The sequence below is a fragment of the Barbus barbus genome, assembly GCF_936440315.1.
Source record: "Barbus barbus genome assembly, chromosome: 29".
NCBI classification, from domain to species: Eukaryota; Metazoa; Chordata; class Actinopteri; order Cypriniformes; family Cyprinidae; genus Barbus; species Barbus barbus.
Window position 1 is genome coordinate 17,440,382 of NC_136757.1, and position 22,781 is coordinate 17,463,162.

The 22,781-nt window shown below is 36.2% G+C and overlaps 1 protein-coding gene across 2 annotated transcripts in view; it reads left to right on the top strand.

The window, feature by feature from the left end:
- Nucleotides 1–22,781, top strand: part of LOC306849826 (S-adenosylhomocysteine hydrolase-like protein 1) — a 31,367-nt gene that overhangs the window by 5,418 nt on the left and 3,168 nt on the right. Inside the window, exons 1-13 of one of the 2 annotated variants that reach the window (XM_079385162.1) lie at nucleotides 289–366; nucleotides 4,617–4,734; nucleotides 15,004–15,147; nucleotides 16,467–16,567; nucleotides 17,521–17,623; nucleotides 17,727–17,821; nucleotides 18,192–18,298; nucleotides 18,637–18,753; nucleotides 18,871–18,934; nucleotides 19,091–19,179; nucleotides 19,926–19,996; nucleotides 21,808–21,902; nucleotides 22,266–22,364. In XM_079385162.1, the coding sequence (XP_079241288.1) occupies nucleotides 340–366; nucleotides 4,617–4,734; nucleotides 15,004–15,147; nucleotides 16,467–16,567; nucleotides 17,521–17,623; nucleotides 17,727–17,821; nucleotides 18,192–18,298; nucleotides 18,637–18,753; nucleotides 18,871–18,934; nucleotides 19,091–19,179; nucleotides 19,926–19,996; nucleotides 21,808–21,902; nucleotides 22,266–22,364 (1,230 nt within the window). In that variant the 5' untranslated portion in view covers nucleotides 289–339. Of the gene's footprint in view, nucleotides 1–288; nucleotides 367–4,616; nucleotides 4,735–15,003; nucleotides 15,148–16,466; nucleotides 16,568–17,520; nucleotides 17,624–17,726; nucleotides 17,822–18,191; nucleotides 18,299–18,636; nucleotides 18,754–18,870; nucleotides 18,935–19,090; nucleotides 19,180–19,925; nucleotides 19,997–21,807; nucleotides 21,903–22,265; nucleotides 22,365–22,781 lie in introns of those variants that run through there. The other variant, XM_079385161.1, reaches the window with a different exon arrangement.

A 22,781-nucleotide genomic window follows, 5' to 3' on the forward strand; every position in this document is an offset into this window, starting at 1 on the left:
GGAGAACCAGTTGGATTAAAACACTCTGGGGCAACAAATACACTCTTCCTTTAGTACTCCTGAAACATTCAGTCACCACAAACAGGCGGGCCGAAGGCCCTTATGGTGGTTGCAGGAAATGGTAGATTACAGAAAGAGAGGGAGAGCAAAAGTAGGCTGGCCGGATTTGTGAGTGGTTGATATATTGGTTCCCTTGTCACCTCCCATACCCTCATGTCCGCTGTAAGAACCCCCCCCCCCCCATACACCCGCCCATTTGTAAAACTACATTGATGAAACACCAGTTGTAACAATACACAGGCACACATAGGCCAGAGGCAGCCGGCACAGACAGGGACCATGAACCATGGCTATGACTTCCCCAGGGTAAGTGCCACATTACTGTCTTCTATCCTCTACAGGAGCGGAGCACAAAGCAAAAAGAGCTCAGATTTTTTTGGTGACTAACCGTATGTATGTTTATTTACAAGTCTATATATTGAGAAACAGAAAGAACTATACTTCTGAAAAAAAATAATTTAAATGTCAATATATTAATAGAAAATGTTAAAAAAAATTGTTAAAAAGAAGAGAAAAGTAGTAGATCTTTCCCTATGAATACTATATATAAATATAGTATCAAGTTAAATTATAAATATTGTTTTTTTTTAGAAATTATTATATCAATATATAAAGTTTATCATATTATTCAATATTTATAAATGCTATTATGCAATGTTCTATTATATTATGTTGAACTAACCTTGTAAATGACATTGTAAACATTATTAAAAAACAAAAATAATAAAAAATTTGGAAAAAGAAGAGATAATTAGATTTTTCCTCATGTCTAGATAGATTTACATGTTGATTTCTTCTAATGTATATTTCTTATGAAATGCTTTTAACTGAAAATTGAGTGTTTAATCTTGTCATTTTACATTATTGACACTATTTTCCTATTTTGATATTGGAAAGTTGCTTTGACACAATCTGTATTGTGTGTAAAGGTGACTTGAATTGACTTGACTATATATACATATATTCTGTATTTTGATTTGACCTTAAAAAGATCCTTCTCTGTGATCAAGTCAACTGATTTGGTAGAAATCACACATCAAAATCATTTAAATTAGACTCTGTGGAGTTTATTGAAATGCAGCGCTCACCTCTGCCACCATCAATGTGTCAGTACACTTAAAGAGGAAATGTTTGAAGTTCTACTCTGAGTAGGAAGTTTGGAGACATCATGTGCTGGTTTTCCATGGACTGATTGACTAAAATAGATTTGAGAAATTATTACTCAAATATGAAGGTGAAGTCATAAGTCTGACTGTGTCAAGCAGGGATATTTACATCTGCCACAATCATACGTTGTCAGTTAAAGTCAGTTATGTCTTTTGACACTTACTTTTACTTACTTTACTTTTTACTTTTGACTTACAAAAGTAAATGTAAGTCAAATGTCCACTTACATTGGACTATCCTGCCACATTACACTGGCTGGGGCAGTCAGTTAAAGCCTGGTTTAACATAATCCACAGACTTCTGAATTATTACAGCACATTGCCAGTGTTAAAAAAAGAATATGGTACGATTTAATAAATTAAGTGACAGTGTAATCAGCGAAATGAGCTGGAAGTGATGTTAATGCTTATAAGTCTTCATTACAGTCCATAGCTTTCTTTTCGTCTCTGTCTTTCAACTGAAAAATTATACTCTGCTATTCTCTGATCATAACTGTCCAGTTATTTCAAGCACTTTAAGTTCAAAGCTTTGCCTCTGGGTCACAATACCGCCTCACAATGGCATTTTATTATCACTCCAATTTCCTTGAAACATCAGCTGTGTGTTTTGTCAACTTCACCAGCATGTCCTACAGTTTTGTGTCAAAACATATCTAACTCAGGACTTGGATGATGTCTGGCAAATCACAAGTTAGATTTTCATGCGATTGGAAAGTAGATTGTTGACTGTTTTGAGTAAAGCGAAATGTGTATTGGGTCACTGCTTATCAAACTGAAATCTGAAGTCTTGTGAAGTTAAGTATATGAGCAGTTTTGGAAAATCTCCCCAAATGAAAATATCTCAACAGAACATTTTATATAATACTTCTATTCAGCAAGAATTAAATTGTTAAATTAAAAGAATGTTAAATTGATCAAATGTAACAGTAAAGACATTGATAACTTGATAAATTCATAAATGTTTCTTGAGCAGCAAATCAGCATATTAGAATGATTTCTGAAGGATCATGTGACACTGAATACTAGAGTAATAAGTGGTGAAAATTCAGCTTTGCCTTCACAGGAATAATTTACATTTTAAAATATATTAAAACAAAAAAAATATCTTATGACCCCAAACTCAGTAGTGTATTTAAAAAAAATATTAGATATATTTTATAATTTAAAACTAAAAAATAATTCAAATATATCCCCTGAGCTGTGAAAGAGCAGCTAAAAAGTTTCTTCTGGGTCCTTCCACGTTGTCTATATTTCACAGTAGGAATTGTGATGGCAGCTGTGTTTTGTAAGGATGAGGGATCTGCTGTTTTCCTTGGAAAAAGTATCGGATTCACGAGTGCTATTGAACTGTCCAGAATCCTTTCCTAAGGATTGGTAGATTGACTGTCATCAGATGCATTAAAGTAAATCTCCTGTTTTCATATACTACACAGACAGAGGTTCTGCCCTCTCTATCTGTCTGTGGTGCGCTTAGACAGTAAATATATTAGATGCTTGGATTATTTGACTGCTTATGACCACACACAAACACACACGCACACACAAGCATAATCAGATAAATGTCACTTGTTAAGGTCACAGGTTAGAGGTTACTTCAGCCCGAAGCATTGGGCTCTTTTGTAAAGTATTTTATTTGGTCATATCTATAGCCACCTCAAAAGATTTTTAAAGCACTTGATCTCAGCTAATATTTGTGTTAAATGAGATGATGTAGTGATTCTACAGTGACAGCAAGCGTTTTGTTTGTTTGTGCCAGATGAAAATGTGTACTACTTGTGGTTACATATCAAACAAGTGATTTTGTTTGCTAAAGCACAGTCATATTGCAGTTCACAGTAAATCTGGGTCTGCAGATGCTTTGAAGCCGAGCCGCTGGTGATCTGTGTCTGTAGATGAGAGATTTGTGTATGAAAGAAACATAAATCAGCTCTAAAAAAGGAGGGCAGTCAGAACCAGAACCCTACTTCTGTGATTTACCTACACATCATTGTTTAAATCTAATAGTCTACCACAAAACCCATCCCAGACACCCCGACCCTCCCATCCTCCCTTCCTTTTCAGACATATGATCACTCCTACATGACGTGTTATGTGACACAGTGATGAATCTTCTTCATTGGGTATTTTTATACAGAAGAATTCATCCTTCATGATAGCGGTAATGTTTCTGTCAGCCTATGTGCACTGCGAGGTTTAAACTTTCAGCTTTTATTACTTTGCTTAATCACTTTAATGACCCCATGAAATTAAAATTTTAATAAATTTAATCCATGTGTTAGCTTTGAGATCGATTTATATGCTAATGTACTCCCAAAAGTATTTTTAGCTGTAGATTTTCTTCAGTAACTTCATTTTTTCTTTTTCTTTCAAGTTACTGTAGGGCAACATTGCAGTCAATAAATATTCGCTTGGCTATATCAAACAATCTCAACAATTTGTTCTAGATCATTAGACATGACGTTGTGGAGCTTTGAAGTCAGTTTCCTTTCAAGGCGGATTTATACATAAAACACTGACTGACTGGGCAACATAAACTAAATGCGTTTGGCGAAATGTGAAGAAAATTGCATTTGTTTCAGTGCTAACTTGGGTTTACTGCAGAAAATAACAGAAGTCACAATCCCCCATGTCACTTGTACTTCCATAGTGCCTTTCGCTTGTGATCATGCTCAAGCTATACTCAAGCTATAATTTAACAGTCAGATTCATCTGCACTCTCCACAAAACAAGATCACACACAGCACACACACAGAAAACCGCAATACACAGTCTTCATCAGCCTGCAAGCATATATCCCATGAATATTTAAAGTTTTGCATTATTAAAATGACTGAAATAGAACTGAAATCCCCTGATTAGATCCGTTCCCCACATCTGTTATGTAATTGTAAAATATTTCAATACAGCAGTGAGCGGATGCTATTTATAGTGTTCTTTTTGACTATATTAAGACTCTACATGTTTGAAGCTGTGCTGTTTCTTAGAGTATTTAAGTGTATTTAATGTTCAGTAGTGATGTTTCAAAGTTATATTTTCATAGTTTGGTGAAATTTGAATTACTTGAAATCAAGCCTTAAGTTCTGAAATGTAAAATATACGGAGATACTGGTGCTGTTTGCATTTTAAGGTATAAATGTAGTTTGATATACATTTATTTGTTTCACCCAAAAATGAAAATTCTGTCATCATTTCATTTTAAACCCATAAGACATTGGTTAATCTTTGAAAAACACAAATTAACATATTTTTAATTAAACCTAAGGGGCTTCAATCCAGAAATTTAATTTTTGTGTGAACTATTCCATTAACTGCATGCAAATGTGCTGCTCACATGTTCAAGCCACTGTCTCTCCCCATCCTCTCTTTTTCCATACCTCCATCTTACTGTAGCAGATTCAGTTTGCCAACCAAGAGGAAAAACAGGAGTTCAGCAAGTTCCCTACAAAGACCGGCCGTCGCTCCCTGTCCCGCTCCATCTCTCAGTCCTCCACGGACAGCTACAGCTCAGGTCAGACCCTCATCCACCCTCACTGCAAGCCAAGCACAGACACATCAATACAGTTCTGTAGTTTGGCCTCTTTTTGCAGATTTTTTCGTTTTGTTTTAAGTTTTATTCATTGGTGGTGCTTTACCTGATGGCATGCAGTCGTAAACAGCAGGAGTTGTCTCCATCGGCTTCTCCGATTAAGAAGAAATCCAAGCCACCGACCGCGAGCGATATGATGGAAAAGATGGCGAACACTGTTACACACTTTGAGGACATTCTGAGAACTGAGTTGACAGCGATGCGGAACGAGTTCGCTTCTCACATGTCAGTTGTTCAGTTGCTATGCTCTAAACTGGAGGAGATGAGAGAACAAAAGAAAGTTGTCGCAGATCACGATAGGCGAGTAGCTTGAGCAACAGGTTGTGGACTTGCAGGATCGCAATAGGAGCAGCATTCTTTATCCCTCTTCTCTTTTTTTATTTTCTTTCTTTCTTTCTTTTAAATAGAAATACTACCTAGTCAATATGTTATTATGGGTGCAAATGTTGGTGCTTCAGTAATGTGCAGGTTTTTGTTGACGCCACACACCATATTAAGTGGTGCTGGTAGATCAAGGTTTGACCTGACATAGTTCATGGGAATGTGTTTGTTTTTTTGAATGGTAACGGGGAGTTTGGGGGGTGTTTTAATGGTAGACTCAACTGGTTTTATTTTCAAACTTGTATTTTGCTTATTATGCAGTAATTCTGTTTGATACCTATGACTGACCTTAATATTCTCACGCTCTCAAGCTTTGTGTTCTGACAAACTTCTGCAATGTGTAACCTCATCCTCGTTGGTGGACAGTTGGCGTTTATTAAATCCTTCTGCTAAGTCGTTCACTTTCTTTTCTGCTACTCATAAATCCTATTCGCGAATTGACTATATTTTCATTTCTACTTTTTTATCTTCAGCTGTTCGTGATGCTGATATCTGTTCCTTATCTTTGTCGGATTATGATGGAAATTTGTGCAGATTATCTTTGATCCCTCTGCCATCTCGTGCCACTAGATGGCGATTTAACCCTAAATTGTTACAGGATGAAAACTTTTGCAGTTAATTCAGAAATAAATTTGCTGAGTTTATTGAAATTAACCAAGGTTCAGTGGATGATCCTCGAACACTTTGGAAGGCAGTTAAAGGGTTTATAAGGAATAACTCAATTTCATATGCCTCTTTCCTTCAGAAAAACTGACACAAAAAGATAGTTGAATTGGAATCACAGCTCCAGAATCACACTAGAGATAATCAGCATTGTTTCTCAGACAATACACATCTGTTAGGTCCGAACTCAATTCATTACTGAGATCCAGGGCAGAATTACTATTTTCAAGGGAGTAGACCAAGCCACCTTTTAGCCCTAAGATTACACAACAATGAAAAGTTTGCATGAAATATTTCAGCAGTGAAATCCCAATCTGGGCTCATTATGACCCAAAAGACATTAATATCGCCTTTCACTCTTTTAACTCTAACCTCTATACTTCTTCCGCTGATGGTGACTCTGACTGGTTGCATCTTTTCTGTCCAACCTTGATTTACCTAGGCTGTCAGAATACCTGGCTGAACCAATCTCTCTTCAGGAGCTGGAGTCAGCAATTCGATCTATGAACAAGGGGAAATCCCCAGGCATAGATGGAATTTCAATCGAATTACTACTTTTTGATAGGATTTAGGTCCCCTCATGTTAGATATGATAAAATTTTCAGTTACTGAAAATTTACTTATTTCACCCATCCATTAATATAGCTGTTATTTCTCTCTTGTTAAAAAAAGATAAAGATCCGACTTCCTGTTCTAGTTACCGGCCACTTTCTTTGATAGGGACTGATTTTAAATTATATGCTAAAGTACTATCTCGTCGTCTAGAGAAATTTACGAATGCTAGTTCGTCACGTCCAAACAGGATTCATTAAATCTCGCTCAGCTTCGGATAACTTACGCAGGTTATATCATATTATTAATTCAAAGAATAGTTTGTCCTCTCCTTGTGCAGTATTATCTCTAGATGCGATGAAAGCTTTGGACCAGCTAGAATGGAACTATTTATGGGCGGTTCTACAGCATCTGGGTCTAGGATCGAGTTTCATAAATATGATAAAAGTTCTGTATGCCAATCCAGCAGCCACTGTTCTCACAGGTGCTGTTCGCTCTAACCCATTCTTTATACATCGAGGTATTCGTCAGGGTTGCCCACTTTCTCCTCTGTTATTTGCCCTATCCTTGGAACCCTTAGCTCAAGCGGTCTGACAATCTGAAATTATTTCTCCCATAAATATACGGAATGCTCATAATCCTATTTCTTTGTTTGCTGATGATATCTTATTGTTTTTGGAGAAGCCGTCACATTCTATTCAAGTTTATTTGTATAGCGCTTTTTACGATACAAATCGTTGCAAAGCAGCTCTACAGGAAATTAAGTTTCCACAATATATTTATATATTGCCGAACCTTTATATATTTAACTTATGGCAAAATTTGGTAATTCTGTATGTTGTCTGAGCATTGGCATCCTCTTAGGTCCTCTGAGGGGTTGGCATCATCTTAAATCCTGAGAGAGATCCAAAATGGTCAAATAAATTCAGCACATGAGGAATAGAATGTATTTCTCTGATGCGCTGATTTGTGACTGCGTGTTTTGAGTTTGAGCTCCATCAAGTTGATTCTTTATCGTCTATTTTCTATCTTAAAAATGATAAGTGCAAATAGCAAATAGCAAAGTGCAAAAGTGCAAATAGCCCGTCTTGTTGGCAAAGGCTATTTACACTAACTCCGCCCACTAACATGTGATTGAGTTAGTCAACACTAAAAAAAGACGCAAATTCAGCATCAGATTCAGTGGTTTTGAAACTCGATCGACCCGAGTTCGAGCCTGCCGTTTGCCAAACTTTTTTTCTCCCTTTTCAAATCTCATATTGCATCAGAAAGGCATTTATTTTAAATAAAACTGAAGGAAATAATAAAAAAGTTGAAAATAAAGTATCGGGTAGGGTTAGGGTGTAAGGAGGGCTTTATTGTCCCAATGAGGTGGCATCCATTTAATCATTTGAATTAAAACTATAATTTACACTCAATGCGTTATTATTGCGTACTGTTTTATAATGTACTACAATACTGAGGTGCAGATAATTGCCACTATTTTCAATATGTAGTATAATTAGCATAAAATCTTGCTATTTTAACATAGTGTAAATAGAATGCATTGCTAAAAAAAACATGCTATTTGCACTTATCTAATTGCTATTTACATCTATTGCTATTTGCACTCAGTGTAAATAGCATCTATCGCTAAAAATATGTCGATCTCTATTTACAATTAGTGCAAATAGCCGCTGCCTTAAAATTAATTGGAGTAGTCATGTTTACTTTCCCTCAATTCTAAGATGTATTCCATGTCCCTTTCTATATCTATTCCATTGGTTCAAAACTTTAAGTACTTGGGGATAGATGTTTTTCCTTCCCTGCAGGAAATCGTCTCAAAAAACTATAATGGTATTCTAGCCAAAGTATCCTCAGATTTGGAAAATTGGTCTCGTCTTCCTACTTCTCTTTCAGGCCCGTATATCATTGATTAAAATTAATGTTCTCCCACGTATCAATTTTTTTTCTTCCATGATTCCTCTCGCTCCACCGGTTGGCTACTGGAACAAACTAGATGCATGTGTTTCACGGTATATATGGGATGGGAAACGTCCTCGTATTAAACTGACTACCTTACAACGATGTAGATTACATGGAGTTCTTTCTTTCCCTAATTTTAGACTGTATGCTCAAGCCTTTTCCCTCCGCCCTTTAGCAGTTTAGTTTGATCCTGACGCTTCTGTGTCTTGGAGAGCAATTGAGGAATCTATTGTTTATCCGTATAAATTGATGCATCTTGTTTTTTCGGGAGTTCCGCTTAGGCAGTGTAAATCCCGGTTTGGTCCCATTGTAACCCATCTCCTCTCCACATGGAGGGATGTTGAAAGACGTTCACAACTAGCTACAAAATGGCCTAGGCATTCGCCTATTTTCCACAATAATAACTTTTTGTCAGGCAGTACTCCATTTCTTTGTCTGCAATGGACTCATAGTAAAGAAACACTCTGGGAGACATCTATGATGATAGTGGTTTAAAATCCTTCCAGAATCTTAAAACTCAATATAATCTGCCAGGCACATCCTTTTTTATGTATTTGCGTATTAGATCGGCCCTACAGGCATATGGGGTGCCTTGGAACACTCAACTGCCTGTTCACCCTTTGCACAAATGAATCCTTCCTTCTAAGGAATCTCCCTCCTCTGCTTCGGTCATCTATCTCTTTCTTCTTGAACATTCATACAAACATTTATCTATTACAACTGTTTGGGCTAAGGATCTTAATAAGGATGTGCATGTTTTATTTTCCGATCAGGTATGGGGTATGTTTAAATTGTCTTCTAAAAACCCTAATAACCAAATGATTCATTGGAAATTGCTGCATAGGGTTTACTGGACTCCAATGAAACGTTTTTATATGAATATGTCGTCTTCTCCTAAGTGTAATCTCTGTTCCCAAGGAGTTTTAGGCACGTTTTTGCATTTTTTTTGGGAGTGCCCCTCTCTCTCACCTTTTTGGACTCCGCTCTCACTGGACCTATCATATTTGTTGGGTACTGAGATATGTTTGACTCTGTGCCATTTTTTTATGAATGACTTTTGGGACTTCACCTTGTCCGTCCAACAAAGATTATTTTTTTTTTTGTTATTAAATTTTCTTCCTGAAACAGCAGTAACAAATAAAAACAACTGTGCAAATTCAGAACCCACCCCAACCCACAGTAAAATAATTTTCACATGGATTCCAGAAAAGATGACACAACATCAAACGCTGAATGACACAAACTTATAGTTTCCACACTAGATCCATGCACACGGGAAGTTGAGAGTTCCATCGAGACAATGTCCAACAAACACACAGTCCAGGTTCGTCCATCCATTGTGTGAGGAGGACTCCAACGGTTGACTAGCAATTTTTTGCTGCTGTGAGAGCAGCTAACAGTAAACATCTTTGTTGGACGGACAAGGTGAAGTCCCAAAAGTCATTCATGAAAAAATGATGCGAAGTCAAACATATCTCAGTACCCAACAAATATAACAGGTCCTGTGAGAGCTGAGACCAAAAAGATGAGAGAGATGGGCACTAACAAAAACAATGCGAAAACGTGCCTAAAGATCCTTGCGAACAGAGATTACCCTTAGGAGAAGATGACAGATTCATATTCAGAAAAAAAAACTTGTGTGATTCCTTTGGTCCAAATCTATCTAGGTATGCGACATTACAGAATTCGTATCTGCATCCAATACAATTTCAAAATCCGAAAATTTCAAGAGATAGGTTGACAAAACAGAGAAAAAAGTAGGGTCAGGAGTACAAGGGGCATAAATTGAAAGAAATACAATATTCCTATTCTCCGCTATTGTTTTTATATGTGTTATTCTACCGTTTGTATCACAACCTTTCTCTAAAATAGTAATATTTAAAGCCTTCCGCACCAATATTAGGACACCCTTGGTTTTGGTATCCGAAGATGAGTGAGATACCACTTCATAAAACTTATTATTACACCTGTGTATATGCTCCTCTTTCAAATGGGATTCTTGAACTAACACTATATCAATCTTTCTTCTTCGCAAAAAATCCAGAAAACCTGTATGTTTTTGAGGGCCATTTAGCCCATTAATATTACAACTCAGAATATTAAGGTCAGTCATAGGTATCGAACATAATTACTGCATAATAAGACAAAATACAAGTTAGAAAATAAAACCAGTTGAGTCTACCATTAACCACCCCCCACCCTTCCCATCACTATTAAAAAAATAAATAAATATAATCCCATGAACTATGGCAGATCAAACCAAGAACAAACCTTGATCTGCCAGCACCCCTTAATGTGGTCCGTGGCATCAACAAAAACCTGCACATTATTGAAGCACCAACATTGGCCCCATAGTCACATATTGACTAGGTAGTATGTCTATTTAAAAAAAAACAAAAAAAAAAAACGCTATGCGCTCGCACTTCAATCTCTTTGCCCGCCAGAGATGGGAGCTGCGTCGGTAGCAATCTTTTCAAAAAGCCCATAGGGTCGTCCTTTTCGGAACCTTCAGGCAATCCAACCAGACGCAGATTGCTGCGCCTATTGCGATCCTGCAAGTCCACAACCGGCTACTCGCCTATCATTATCTGCAACAACTTTCTTTTGCTCTCTCATCTCCCCTGTAAGAAGATCCAGAGCATAGCAACTGAACAACTGACATGTGAGAAGCGAACTCGTTCCGCATCACCATCAACTCAGTTCTCAGAATGTCCTCAAAGTGTGTAACAGTGTTCGCTATCTTGTCCACCATATCGCTCACGGTCGGTAGCTTGGATTTCTTCTTAATCGGAGAAGCCGATGGAGACAACTCCTGCTGTTTCCGATTGTATGCCATCAGTGAAAGTATTATTAATGAATAAAACTTAAAATAAAGCGAAAAAAAAAAAAAAAAAACTGCAAAAAGGTGCCAAACGTACGGAGCTCTACTCAAGTGTGACTAGGTTCATGAGCACGACACGTGACTCCCTCCGTCTAACAAAGATCTTTACTGTTAGCTGCTCTTATAGCAGCAAAAAAGCCTTTTTCACACTTCTGCGTTTCTGGCTTCCGGATTGGCGCTTGCAGGATAAAAGTTTTTCCGGTGACAACAGCGGCCGTACTTAACAAGAATGAATTCGAGAATCAAAGTCTTTTTTTACAAATTAGATCCTATTAAAATACTTGAACTGCCGGTACTGTACTCTACAAAGCGCAAACATTTCACAATTAACTGTTTGGTCAGCTTGGGTCATCACAAATACAAGTTTGTTTAATTCTAAATGGTGGCAGTTATAATTCAGTTAACGTTTGCTTTGCCATTCTGTCCGTTTGGTGCTGGCTGTGCATTATGACTCTCCACGTGATTTTTTTCCCGCTATTATTATTATTAAAGTAATGTTGTATTTTGCTCTCCTTTGCATTATTGTGATGGAGTAAATGTATGTTGTAATGTGCCCTCAGAAATACACATTAAACAAGAGATGACTCGGATTCATGACTTTGTTCCTATTCTATCTGGATTACGTTGTTGTGTTGAGTTTAACATGCTTCAACTGAACTGAGAATTGTTTAATGTATTCTTGGAAAAATGTGCATCTGGTCATAAATGTTGTCATTTTGAAGTAATTTAACATGATGTGGTGATTTGAGGGAAATGACTAAATTGTAGGGCTGTAATCAACCAAAGAAAATCTTGGTCGACTGAAGTCCTGAAACTTTCGACTAAAAATCGACTAAAAATGACGTTGTGGAGAAAAAAAAAACGTACGTTACATTAATTAGATACGCACTGTGCTCAGTACTTGGTAGCCTTGTTGTCTGCCTAAATTAATTATAAATAAACATAAAAAACTAATAGGCTATTTGCAGTATATTAAATCGTTTTTGACCTAATTATTTTGCACTGAAATGAGTCTGACACACGAGTCTGTCGTCTCTGACAGCGGTGCATCACGTGCACCTGCGCAATATCATAGCCTGTGATTTCTGAAAACAGTACTATGTTGTCAACTAGTGATATCACAAGAACTTTTGAGGAATGTGCAACATAATTTAGAAAATTATTTTTGTCATATGTTATAAGTATAACTGTCAGACACTATCATTTCAGCCGCTCTGCGCAGCTCGAGAGCGAGGCTGAACATAAGAGCTCAGCTTCGCGGCTGAGACACGAATAGACTTAAAGCTTTTACTCTTAATAAACACAAAAGGCGCGTCCACTTTAATAAAAAAAGAATATTTATTAAACAAACAAGAGCAGAAACCAAATAAAGTGCATAACTGAAAAATAAAGCATCTTAGGCTCAAAACTAACACAAACAGTGGGCACAGCGCAATTGAGCAATATTGTGAGAACTGAGAACTGATCGCGCGCTGTGTGAGAACTGAGAAAGTGGAGCACTTCTATCAGAGTGATTCCGCCTATCGCGTTAATCAACAACGAATTGTGACTCCTGGGAAAAACGGGATGTCTGGTCACCCTATCCCTATAACCATTCAGTTGCTGAGGCCATTGTTTCAGATCGCTAGTTTGCGTTTTGGTAGCGTATCCGCCCACTGCGGCTGCCATACTGTGAGATATACAAACGCCCCTCGTCTGATTGCGATCCAGTGACAGGGACGCACATTTTAAAAGACAAGACAGTCAACTTAGCCTATAGGATGTATTTTGAATGTCCGGTAGTCCTCAAATAACATTTTAGTCCCGTCTCGTCTCGTTAACGAAGACGCGCATACATTTCGTCATAGTTTTTATCATCAGATATTAATTTTATCTCGTCAACTTCTCGTCTTAGTCACAGAAAAAAGGTTCGTTAACGAATATTTTTCGTCGTCCTCTTCGTTAACGAAATTAACACTGGTTCATTGGAAGGAGACAGCTTCTTGTTTTTACACTAGCTTATTATTAAATAAATAATATTCAGCATCAAACCTTCTAAAGCCTACTTATCTGTCTCTCTTCTCCAGTGGGTTGGGCTAATCCAAAAAAAGTGAAAACAATGGGGGTGTTCTGAAAACAGGCTGTTACCTGTGAAACAGGGGTGCTCTGAAAACACACCCATTAGCAATTAGTGCTTTCCACCTGATGAAATGAGCGCGGCCAAACTGATGAAATGAGCGCGGCAAAAAATCGACCAATCAGATTTTTGGTCGAACCAGACCATATCGACCAATTAATCGACTAATCGACTGGGACGTTACAGCCCTACTAAATTGAGATAATACGCTCAAATGTACTCTACTTCTCGTATACATGGATCTGACGTGAAAACTGTTAATTCATGGCATTCAGCTTTTAATGTTGTCTTCTTTTCTAAAAACGTAAAAAAAAAATGTTATTTGTTTATCTATTAATATTAATTAATATATTTTTATTATTAATATTTTTTTATTTTATTTATTAATATTTTTTCAAGTCTACCAAGGGGTGGGTTCTCAATTTGTACAGCTGCTTTTTGTTTTGTGCTACTGTTCCACAGAATAAAATTCAATAAACAGTTGTAACAAAAAGCATTAATTGCATGCAAATGCATACATTTTAGGTCTGAGATCTATTTAGTAGGTAAATAGTTTTATTTCAAAGGAATAGTTCACCCAAAAATGAAAATTTGCTGAAAATGTACTTACCCTCAGGCCATGATGAGTTTTTTTTCTTCATCTGAACAGAGTTAGCAGTACATTACTTGCTCATCAATGGATCCTCTGCAGTAATTGGGTGCCGTCAGGATGAGAACCTAAACAGCTGATAAAAACATCACAATGACCCACAAGTAGTCCACATGACTCCTGTCCATCAGTTAATATCTTGTGAAGTGAAAAGCTGTGTGTTTGTAAGAAATGAGTCCGTCATTAAAAATTTTACTTTAAATTGTAAATATGAGTGAAAATGTCAACTCTGAATCAGGAGAGAAATATGCAATCAGGCATCGTTTACAAGCGAAAATAAGTGTTGTTATGGATTATGGACTCTATTTTACCCAAATGTAACAAGTAAAAGTGTTTTTTTTTAAGAACAAACATGCACCCTTTTTGCTTCACAAGACATTAATTGATGTTCTGGTGTTTTGTGGAGTAATTTTAGATTATTGTGATGTTTTTATCAGCTGTTTGAACTCTTGTTCTGATGGCACCCATTCACTGCAGAGGATCTGTTGATGAGCAAGTGATTTAATGCATGATTTCCAAATCTGTTCCCATGAAGAAATAAACCCATCTACATCTTGGATGGCCTGAGGATGAGTGCATTTTAATATTTGGATGAAAATGTCAGTTCATTGCAGAAACTGTCAACAAGAAAATCATTGTGGCCCAAAACTGCTTATTTCTTGTTCGTGCTAGTTTTGTGTGTTGTGTAATATAATCCTAGGTTAGCTTGAAGCAAGAACTACAAACTTTTGGTAGCATTGGCACTGGATCACACAAATTCACATTCCTAAATCACTCATAATATGAACAAAAGTGAGGGATAAACATTCCTACATGTTTGTGACTGCAGAATCCCCCCACCACCACCCCCAAACAGCAGACTGCTGAATCAGAACTGCAAAATAATTTCTTAAGATCAGAAGAAGGTTTTTTTTCTATTGCAAAAATGAATAAATGCATGCATTGGGGTTAACTCCACTAAAATGTGCATCCGTGCTCTTGTAGCGGCCTCATACACTGACAGTTCGGATGATGAGACGTCTCCTCGTGAGAAAAGCCAGGTCAACTCAAAGGGCAGCAGCGACTTCTGCGTCAAGAACATCAAGCAGGCTGAGTTTGGTCGGCGGGAGATCGAGATCGCTGAGCAAGGTTAGGAGACTCACCTTTTATGCTTAGTACTCTGTAACTGGTTATCTTCACACTTGTGCTTAGTGGGAACTTTCTTGCTGCTGTTTGATAGGTCAAGATGGTTTGCGTACATAGCAATTACAGCATTGATTCTCAACTGGTTTGTCATGTTTTGATAATTAATGTTATTGGTTTAGTAAAGAATTGTTGACTCAGGATATCTGTTGAACACATATGTAGGTGTGTGTAAGTGCTGTCAAATGAACAAGGTTTGGTAAAAGCTGCTGCTGTCAGGAACAGTCATTGTTCTCCATTTAATTGAATGGTTTCATGTTTTTAACTGGGTTAAGATGTCAGTGCCAGCTACACAATACATATATACTTAAAGGAATAGTTCACTCAAAAAGGAAAAGCATATAATCGTTTAATTATAGATGTCTATATATGACATTCTTCTGCAGAACACAAAACCAGACATTTCAAACAGCTTTCGAATGTCAGTAAAAAAGAATGGGAAATAAGTCTCCTGAAGCGATAGCTTTGTTTTAAAAAGACAGAAATGTTCAACTCACTGATTCAATGATCCTGCAATAATCAGTGAATAAGAACAAAGCTACTTGGAATATTGTGCATGATTCATATAGACCATTTTAGTGATGCTTTTATGATTAATTTGTGTCCTTTTTGGAAGCTTAAAAACTTCAGTCTACATTAAGTTCTGTCATGAAACTCTAAATGGCACAGACGATAGGTTCTAACTCAGTCTGATATAATCACATAATTATTATTATGCATCAGCAGCCAATGAGCTTGCTGCTGAACATTCAAATACTTGGCTAGTGCTTGCTGTAGCAGTTGCAGCATGCTTCAGAAACCCTCCACCTTCCCCAGCTCCACCTGTATAGATCTGCTATGGGGGTAATATCATATATGCTATGTATTTCCTATATGCTCACTGCAGCATGTCTTTGGATGTATTGGCAGTAGCAAGTCTCTGCAGCAGCGTAGCAGATCTGTTCCTCCCAAGACCAAGCACATCAACATTGCCATATTATCATGCTAAACTCTCCGAGAGTTGTCATCATGACAGAACTGTATTTGCATTGACTCTTCAGAATATCATACAGAGTTCAAACAACATGAGTGTTAGCAAATGCTAACAGGAGTTTAATTTGTGGCTGAACTATTATTTTAAATGTTTCCCCATTTTTCATGCAACAAGACTTTTGTCTGTGTTTTCCAGGACTTGGTTTGATCTCTGTTTCAGACTCTATACTCTGCCTTCCTTTTATAAAAGAAGTTGTCTCATCTCCAAACTGTTGTGTCTATCACGTCCACAGATATGTCTGCACTCATTTCCCTGCGAAAGCGAGCCCAGGGGGAGAAACCCCTCGCTGGGGCTAAAGTGGTTGGATGCACTCACATCACTGCACAGACTGCAGTAGGTTCTCCTCAGGGCTTCACAAATTCAAACACACACATCTTCTACATCTAGTCTTTAACTCTAACACAAAATATTTACACATTTCTATGGTTTGTTTGGATGAATAATAACGTTAGCTGTACTCGCAGCACTTTTAGGGCCTGATTTGCAAGACATTTTGATTTGCTGAAATTACCAGCTGACCAGATCAGTATACTGACCAGGGCTGCGTTTCCCAAAAGCATCATAAGCTTAAGTACATAAAAGACCCATTGAAACCAGTGGAGCTACAATCAACTTATGCTTACCATGCTTTTGGGAAACACAGCCCAGGGCAATATACTGAATAAGTGAATTTTGAGTTAATATTGTTTAAAATTAATGTTTATTTAAATTTAGTGTACATCTTAACTGCTTTTAATAAATTGTGTTCTATATTGTCTATTAATTGGATACCCTACTGCCTATAGGTATGTATTGTTAGGAGTTCAGTGTTGTCACTGTTAACTAAAACTATTCGAAATATTTGTATTAATGAAAAAAAAGCTGAAATAAAAAATATAGATAAATATTACATTAAAACTTAAATAAAAAAAACGTAATGGGAGATGTTGCCTTGACAAGCACTAAAGTTACTACTGCATTTCAAAATTATTAAAACAAACACTAAACATAACATTTAAAATGAAAACTGAAAATATTAAAATAAAAGTAAGTTCAAAATATTAATAAATACTATAACATTATATGAATAATACTAAAATACCCTGTACCAGGTTTATTAAAAGACCCAGCTAATAAAAAAAAAAAAAAAAATGGAATATCAAATAACAGATTTTTTTATTTTCATATAAATAAAACAGTGTATTTGCTTATGTGTATTCATATCTTTGTATGAATAAATGTAAATGCACACTTTGTTACTCTTAGTTTGCCTTTCCAACTTGATATGCTGTGCTGGTTTCTTTCAGGTCCTGATCGAGACACTTGTGGCACTGGGTGCTCAGTGTCGCTGGACTGCCTGTAACATTTACTCCACTCAGAATGAAGTGGCCGCAGCTTTGGCAGAGAGCGGTAAATAGCCCACCTTGCTGTTGTCTGAACTACCAATTCCAACCTGGTTCGATTTGCCCATATATTCTGGACTCACTTTTTATTTATTTTGTGCCCTTTAAAGGTGTTTCGGTTTTTGCCTGGAAAGGTGAATCAGAAGATGACTTCTGGTGGTGTATTGATCGCTGTGTCAACGTGGAAGGCTGGCAGGCAAACATGGTATAATTTTCTGCGCTTAATATTTTGTGACATTGAAAGAACTGAAGCAGTGGGCAGTGTCTGTTTACACTGAGTGCAAATAACCCACCTTGTTGGCAAAGATTAATTTCACTCACTTTACCAAACATTTACCCATTGTACAAGCTGCATGTTACGTCTGTTTACACTTTATGTGAATAGCATAATTCTTTTGCTGTTCTGTACTTAGTGTTGCTGTTTACACACATCTACCACTATTTACAATATTTAGCACACTGCTTCTGTTAAACTTCATTTGCCGCTGACAAATCAGTATTTATTTAATCTTCAAAATAATTATGAGGATCTTTGCATGTTTGCAGACTAGTAATCATCATACATTTTCTCACAGATCCTAGATGATGGGGGCGATCTGACCCACTGGGTGTATAAGAAGTATCCCAGTGTCTTTAAGAAAGTACGTGGGATCGTGGAGGAGAGTGTTACAGGTGTACACAGGTAAGGGAGCACTGTAGGACAATTCATGTAATTTAGTTTAATAATTTAATTTAAATTTAGTTTTGTTTTTAAATGTATATCTTGAATGCAGTGTTTGCAAGTTGCTTTGGATAAACGCATCTGCCAATAAAATTTAATTTTAATTTTAATTATATATGTATTTTGTTATCCACATCAATAACCTAACACAATGACACAAATCATTATTTATTTTATGTATATTCTATTATTAATCTGTATATGATTAAAATAATGAGATTAATCACAACTGTATATTTTAATTAATTGACAACCCTATTGAACGACATATTTATGTCTGTTTTTATTCATTCTGTTAGGCTGTACCAACTCTCCAAAGCTGGCAAGCTTTGCGTCCCCGCTATGAATGTCAATGATTCTGTCACCAAGCAGAAGTTTGATAATCTGTACTGCTGCAGGGAGTCCATCTTGGATGGGTAAGACACCTGCAATGCTGAGATATATTAGTATATCTTCTGCTGACCTCTTATCAAGCATGAATAAAGCTTGTCTAAGGAAGAGTATAATCACGGTTGACTTCTCTTTCTTCTTAGTCTGAAGAGAACGACAGATGTTATGTTTGGTGGGAAGCAGGTGGTGGTCTGTGGTTATGGAGAGGTCAGTCAACATCTGCGCTTTTGCAAAATGCCCCAAAGATAATCTGTATAATGCAAAAAATAATCTCTAAATTGCCAGATCTTATTCACTACAAGCACAGATATTTTAAGAACATTTCTGTGTTTTATTTTCATTCTTGTATTGATTCCGGTGTAGGTGGGAAAAGGTTGTTGTTCAGCTCTGAAAGCGCTTGGAGCCATTGTGTGTGTGACAGAGATTGACCCTATTTGTGCTCTTCAAGCTTGGTAAGATAAACACACCCACAAAAATGAGCTAAATTTAAATCAAACAGCATGTGCACTATATTAGTATTATTCATATACTATAGTATTATAGTATTTATTCATATTTTGAATTGGCTCTCATTTTTACATTTTTAGTTTGTTCTAGCAATTTTGTTGTGATTTTTGTCTTTTTTTTTTATTAGCTTTATAAAATTAATTTTCATTTCAGTTAATTGCAAGGGGGTGAGCTGTTCTCATTTGAGACCATCTGATTGGATAAAAAATCTTTGTAGTGGAAGATGAGTCCTCAATATTATTTCCTTGTAGAGAAGACTGTACCTTTTAAAGGTGTATATTTTATATTACAAGTCTGTTTTGTAAGCTTTTCTATCAGATTTCAAATAGACTAAAAAAGAAAAATATAAATAAAAAACAAACAAAAAAATCTTAAATGCACAATGAAAAATTAATTAAATATCACCAACTTTTTATATTTATTAAAAATAAATATCAAGATGTAAAGTTTCCTTAGAATTAACAGAGCAGTTTTGTAGCAAACAATTTGTGTAAACTAGTCTCTCAGAGACTTCCACAAATAATATAAGCTCCCCATATTAGCCAAACACATGGCCGTGGGAAATATTTACACAGGACGTCTGTGAACACGCTGAAGTGCTTATTTATCAAGAATATTTAAACACGTTTTCCCTCACTGTCTGTGTAAAGATCTGAGATACCAGTTCGATTTGTTTTTATCTCCCTCATAGCATGGATGGCTTCAAAGTGGTGAAGCTAAATGAGGTGGTTCGCCAAATGGACATGGTTATCACCTGCACGGGTATGTCTGGTTACAGTTGGCTCGCTTCCACTTTCAAATCCATTTCCTCTGTTCCATGCGGCTCTTATCAATACAACACATCCTCCAAGATGCCCTTGCATTGAGTTGCTGTGAAACGGTTCGCCCTTTGACAGCTGTAGTGGTCTGTAGTCTGGGAAAAATAATGATTGCTCAGCAAGAGATAAAGGATTTGTGTAAAAAAAATAGTAAAGATCTGTTGAGGTTTAGATGAGTGCTGCATGGTCTCTGCTTGTCAAAGGCACAGCTTTATATTCAATTTAAGTTTATTTATTAATAAATGTATTAATTTTAAATGTAATATAAAAATATTATTATTATTATAAAAAAAAAAAAAAAAAAAATATATATATATATATATATATATATATATATATATATATATATATATATATATATATATATATATATATTATTAATAATTTGAAATATTAATATTAATAAGCATGGACATATTTGCTTTATGTTTTTGTTCCTTATTTGATATTTTTTCTTAATAGAGTTCAACAGTGCCCATCCACTTCTTTAGTAGTCTAGTTCCAGAAGAATAAGTCAAATGTATTTTTCCCCCAAAGGGATTTTTAACAAATTGTTAAAGAGGTAACCAACCAGCTTTGTGGTGAATAACAACATTACAAACTTTAATTTAAAGCAAACTAATATTTGAAAATCAGGCAAAAAGAAAAAGGTAAAACATTATGCTTTTAATTAGGGGAAAAACTATTCCATTAAGCATTTTGAATGATATAATCAAATTAAGAATAATGGATAAATATATAAGAATAAATGTCTCTAAAATTCATAAATGCAAATATATAGAAATACAGATATTTAAAGGGATAGTTCACCCAAAAAGGCAAATTCTGTCATTAATTACTAACTCTCATGCCGTTCCAAACCCACAAGACCTACATTCATCTTCGGAACACAAATTAAGGTATTTTTTATTAAATCCGAGAGCTTTCTGATCCTGCAGCAAGAGCACTACCACATTCAAGGCCCAGAGAGGTAGTAGGGACATCATTAAAAAGTAAAAAATAATGACAGGAAGAGAAGAAATTCTTGAATAAAGTTGTTTTCTTTGCGCACAAAAAATACTCTTGTATCTTCATAACATTATGGGTGAACCACTGATGTCACATGTACTATTTTAATGATGTCCTTGCTAACTTTCTGGGCCTTGAACGTTTTAGTTGCGTTGCTGTCTATGCAGGGTCAGAAAGCTCTTGGAAATCATCAAACATATCTTAATTTGTGTTCTGAAGATGAACGAAGGTCTCACGGGTTTGGAACGACATGAGGGTGAGTAATTAATGACAGAATTTTTGGGTGAACTATCACTTCAAGGAGTCATTTAATTTTGTGAGCGTATGGAAATTGACTTGTTAACGTCAAAGTTTTCTTTTGGCATGATTCGTTTGTTGTGATTCTCAGATTGGTGGAAAGCTTACTTTGCAGAATCATGGGTAATGTAGTTTTTCAACAGGAATTTCACTGTTAAACATGATTATTTCAATAAAGGTTAGCAGCTTGAACATAAGCATACACCATTAATCTAGCTGTAACATTGAATCTCACGGTAGGTCTGTCTTTAATGGTTTAAATAAAGTTATTGTTAAAAATAAGTTGCCCTATGAAAAAAAGAGATTTTTACTTCTGGAACTTAACTACTGAACTCTATCAATTCGAAAATTTAATTAAGAAAAATGAAGACAAATTATAACTACTGTATATAATTATATAGACAAATTGAGGTTTCCTGAAGATTCCTGAAGAAATGTCTGTTTCTACAGGGAACAAAAATGTTGTGACCAGGGAGCTCTTGGACCGAATGAAGAACGGCTGTATTGTCTGTAACATGGGCCATTCCAACACTGAGATTGATGTGGTGAGTGAGTCTCAGTCTTCCCTCACATTCATCGTTAACTGTTGAAAATATTTAGTTATTTATGAGGAGGCTCCATTTGCCCCTGCTGTAGTGTAATTTATTGGTGAATGTAGTCCAGGGAAATAATTTTTACGTCAACAGCTATAGATGTTCCATGAGCAGCAGGGACATTTAATCAACCTGAAAGCCTCTTAGCGGCATGTTTCCGACAACAAAGTGAAGTGTGTTGATGGTGTTCATAGTGAATGCATTTTTGTGTGTGTGTGTTTTAGCTGTGCAGGTTTAACAGGCTGTACTGGACAGAAGTGAAAGCAAGTGTTAGTTTGTGTGCGCTCATGTGTGTCTGTTGTTTCTCTGTTCCAGGCGAGTCTGAGGACTCCAGAGCTCACCTGGGAAAGAGTGCGCTCACAGGTCGACCACGTCATCTGGCCTGACGGGAAGCGAGTGATTTTACTGGCAGAGGTCTTTCCTTTTTCTTTTCTTTTTTTCATGAATGAGTGCTAGTGATATGACGGATGTACTCTACTTTTTATGCAACAGTAAACATATTTGTCATATTTGTATGACAGTCGGAGTTTAAGACTGCTTAATGTTATTTAGACACAAAGAATCAAAACAGTGCAGGATGTATCCTGAACAAGCCAAGACTAGCAATACAATGAAGAATTTAGTTGTTTTACTGTTATAGAGCAATGCCACAGATTGATGCATTAATATACATGTGTGATCATAAATGTGTGAATAATATATGTATAATTTTTCGTTTTTATCCTGTATATTAAATTATACACACAGTCAAATAATATATAGTTATATTTTATATAATAACATTCAAAAGTTTGGTGTTTAAAAAAAGAAATCAGTATTTATATTTAATGA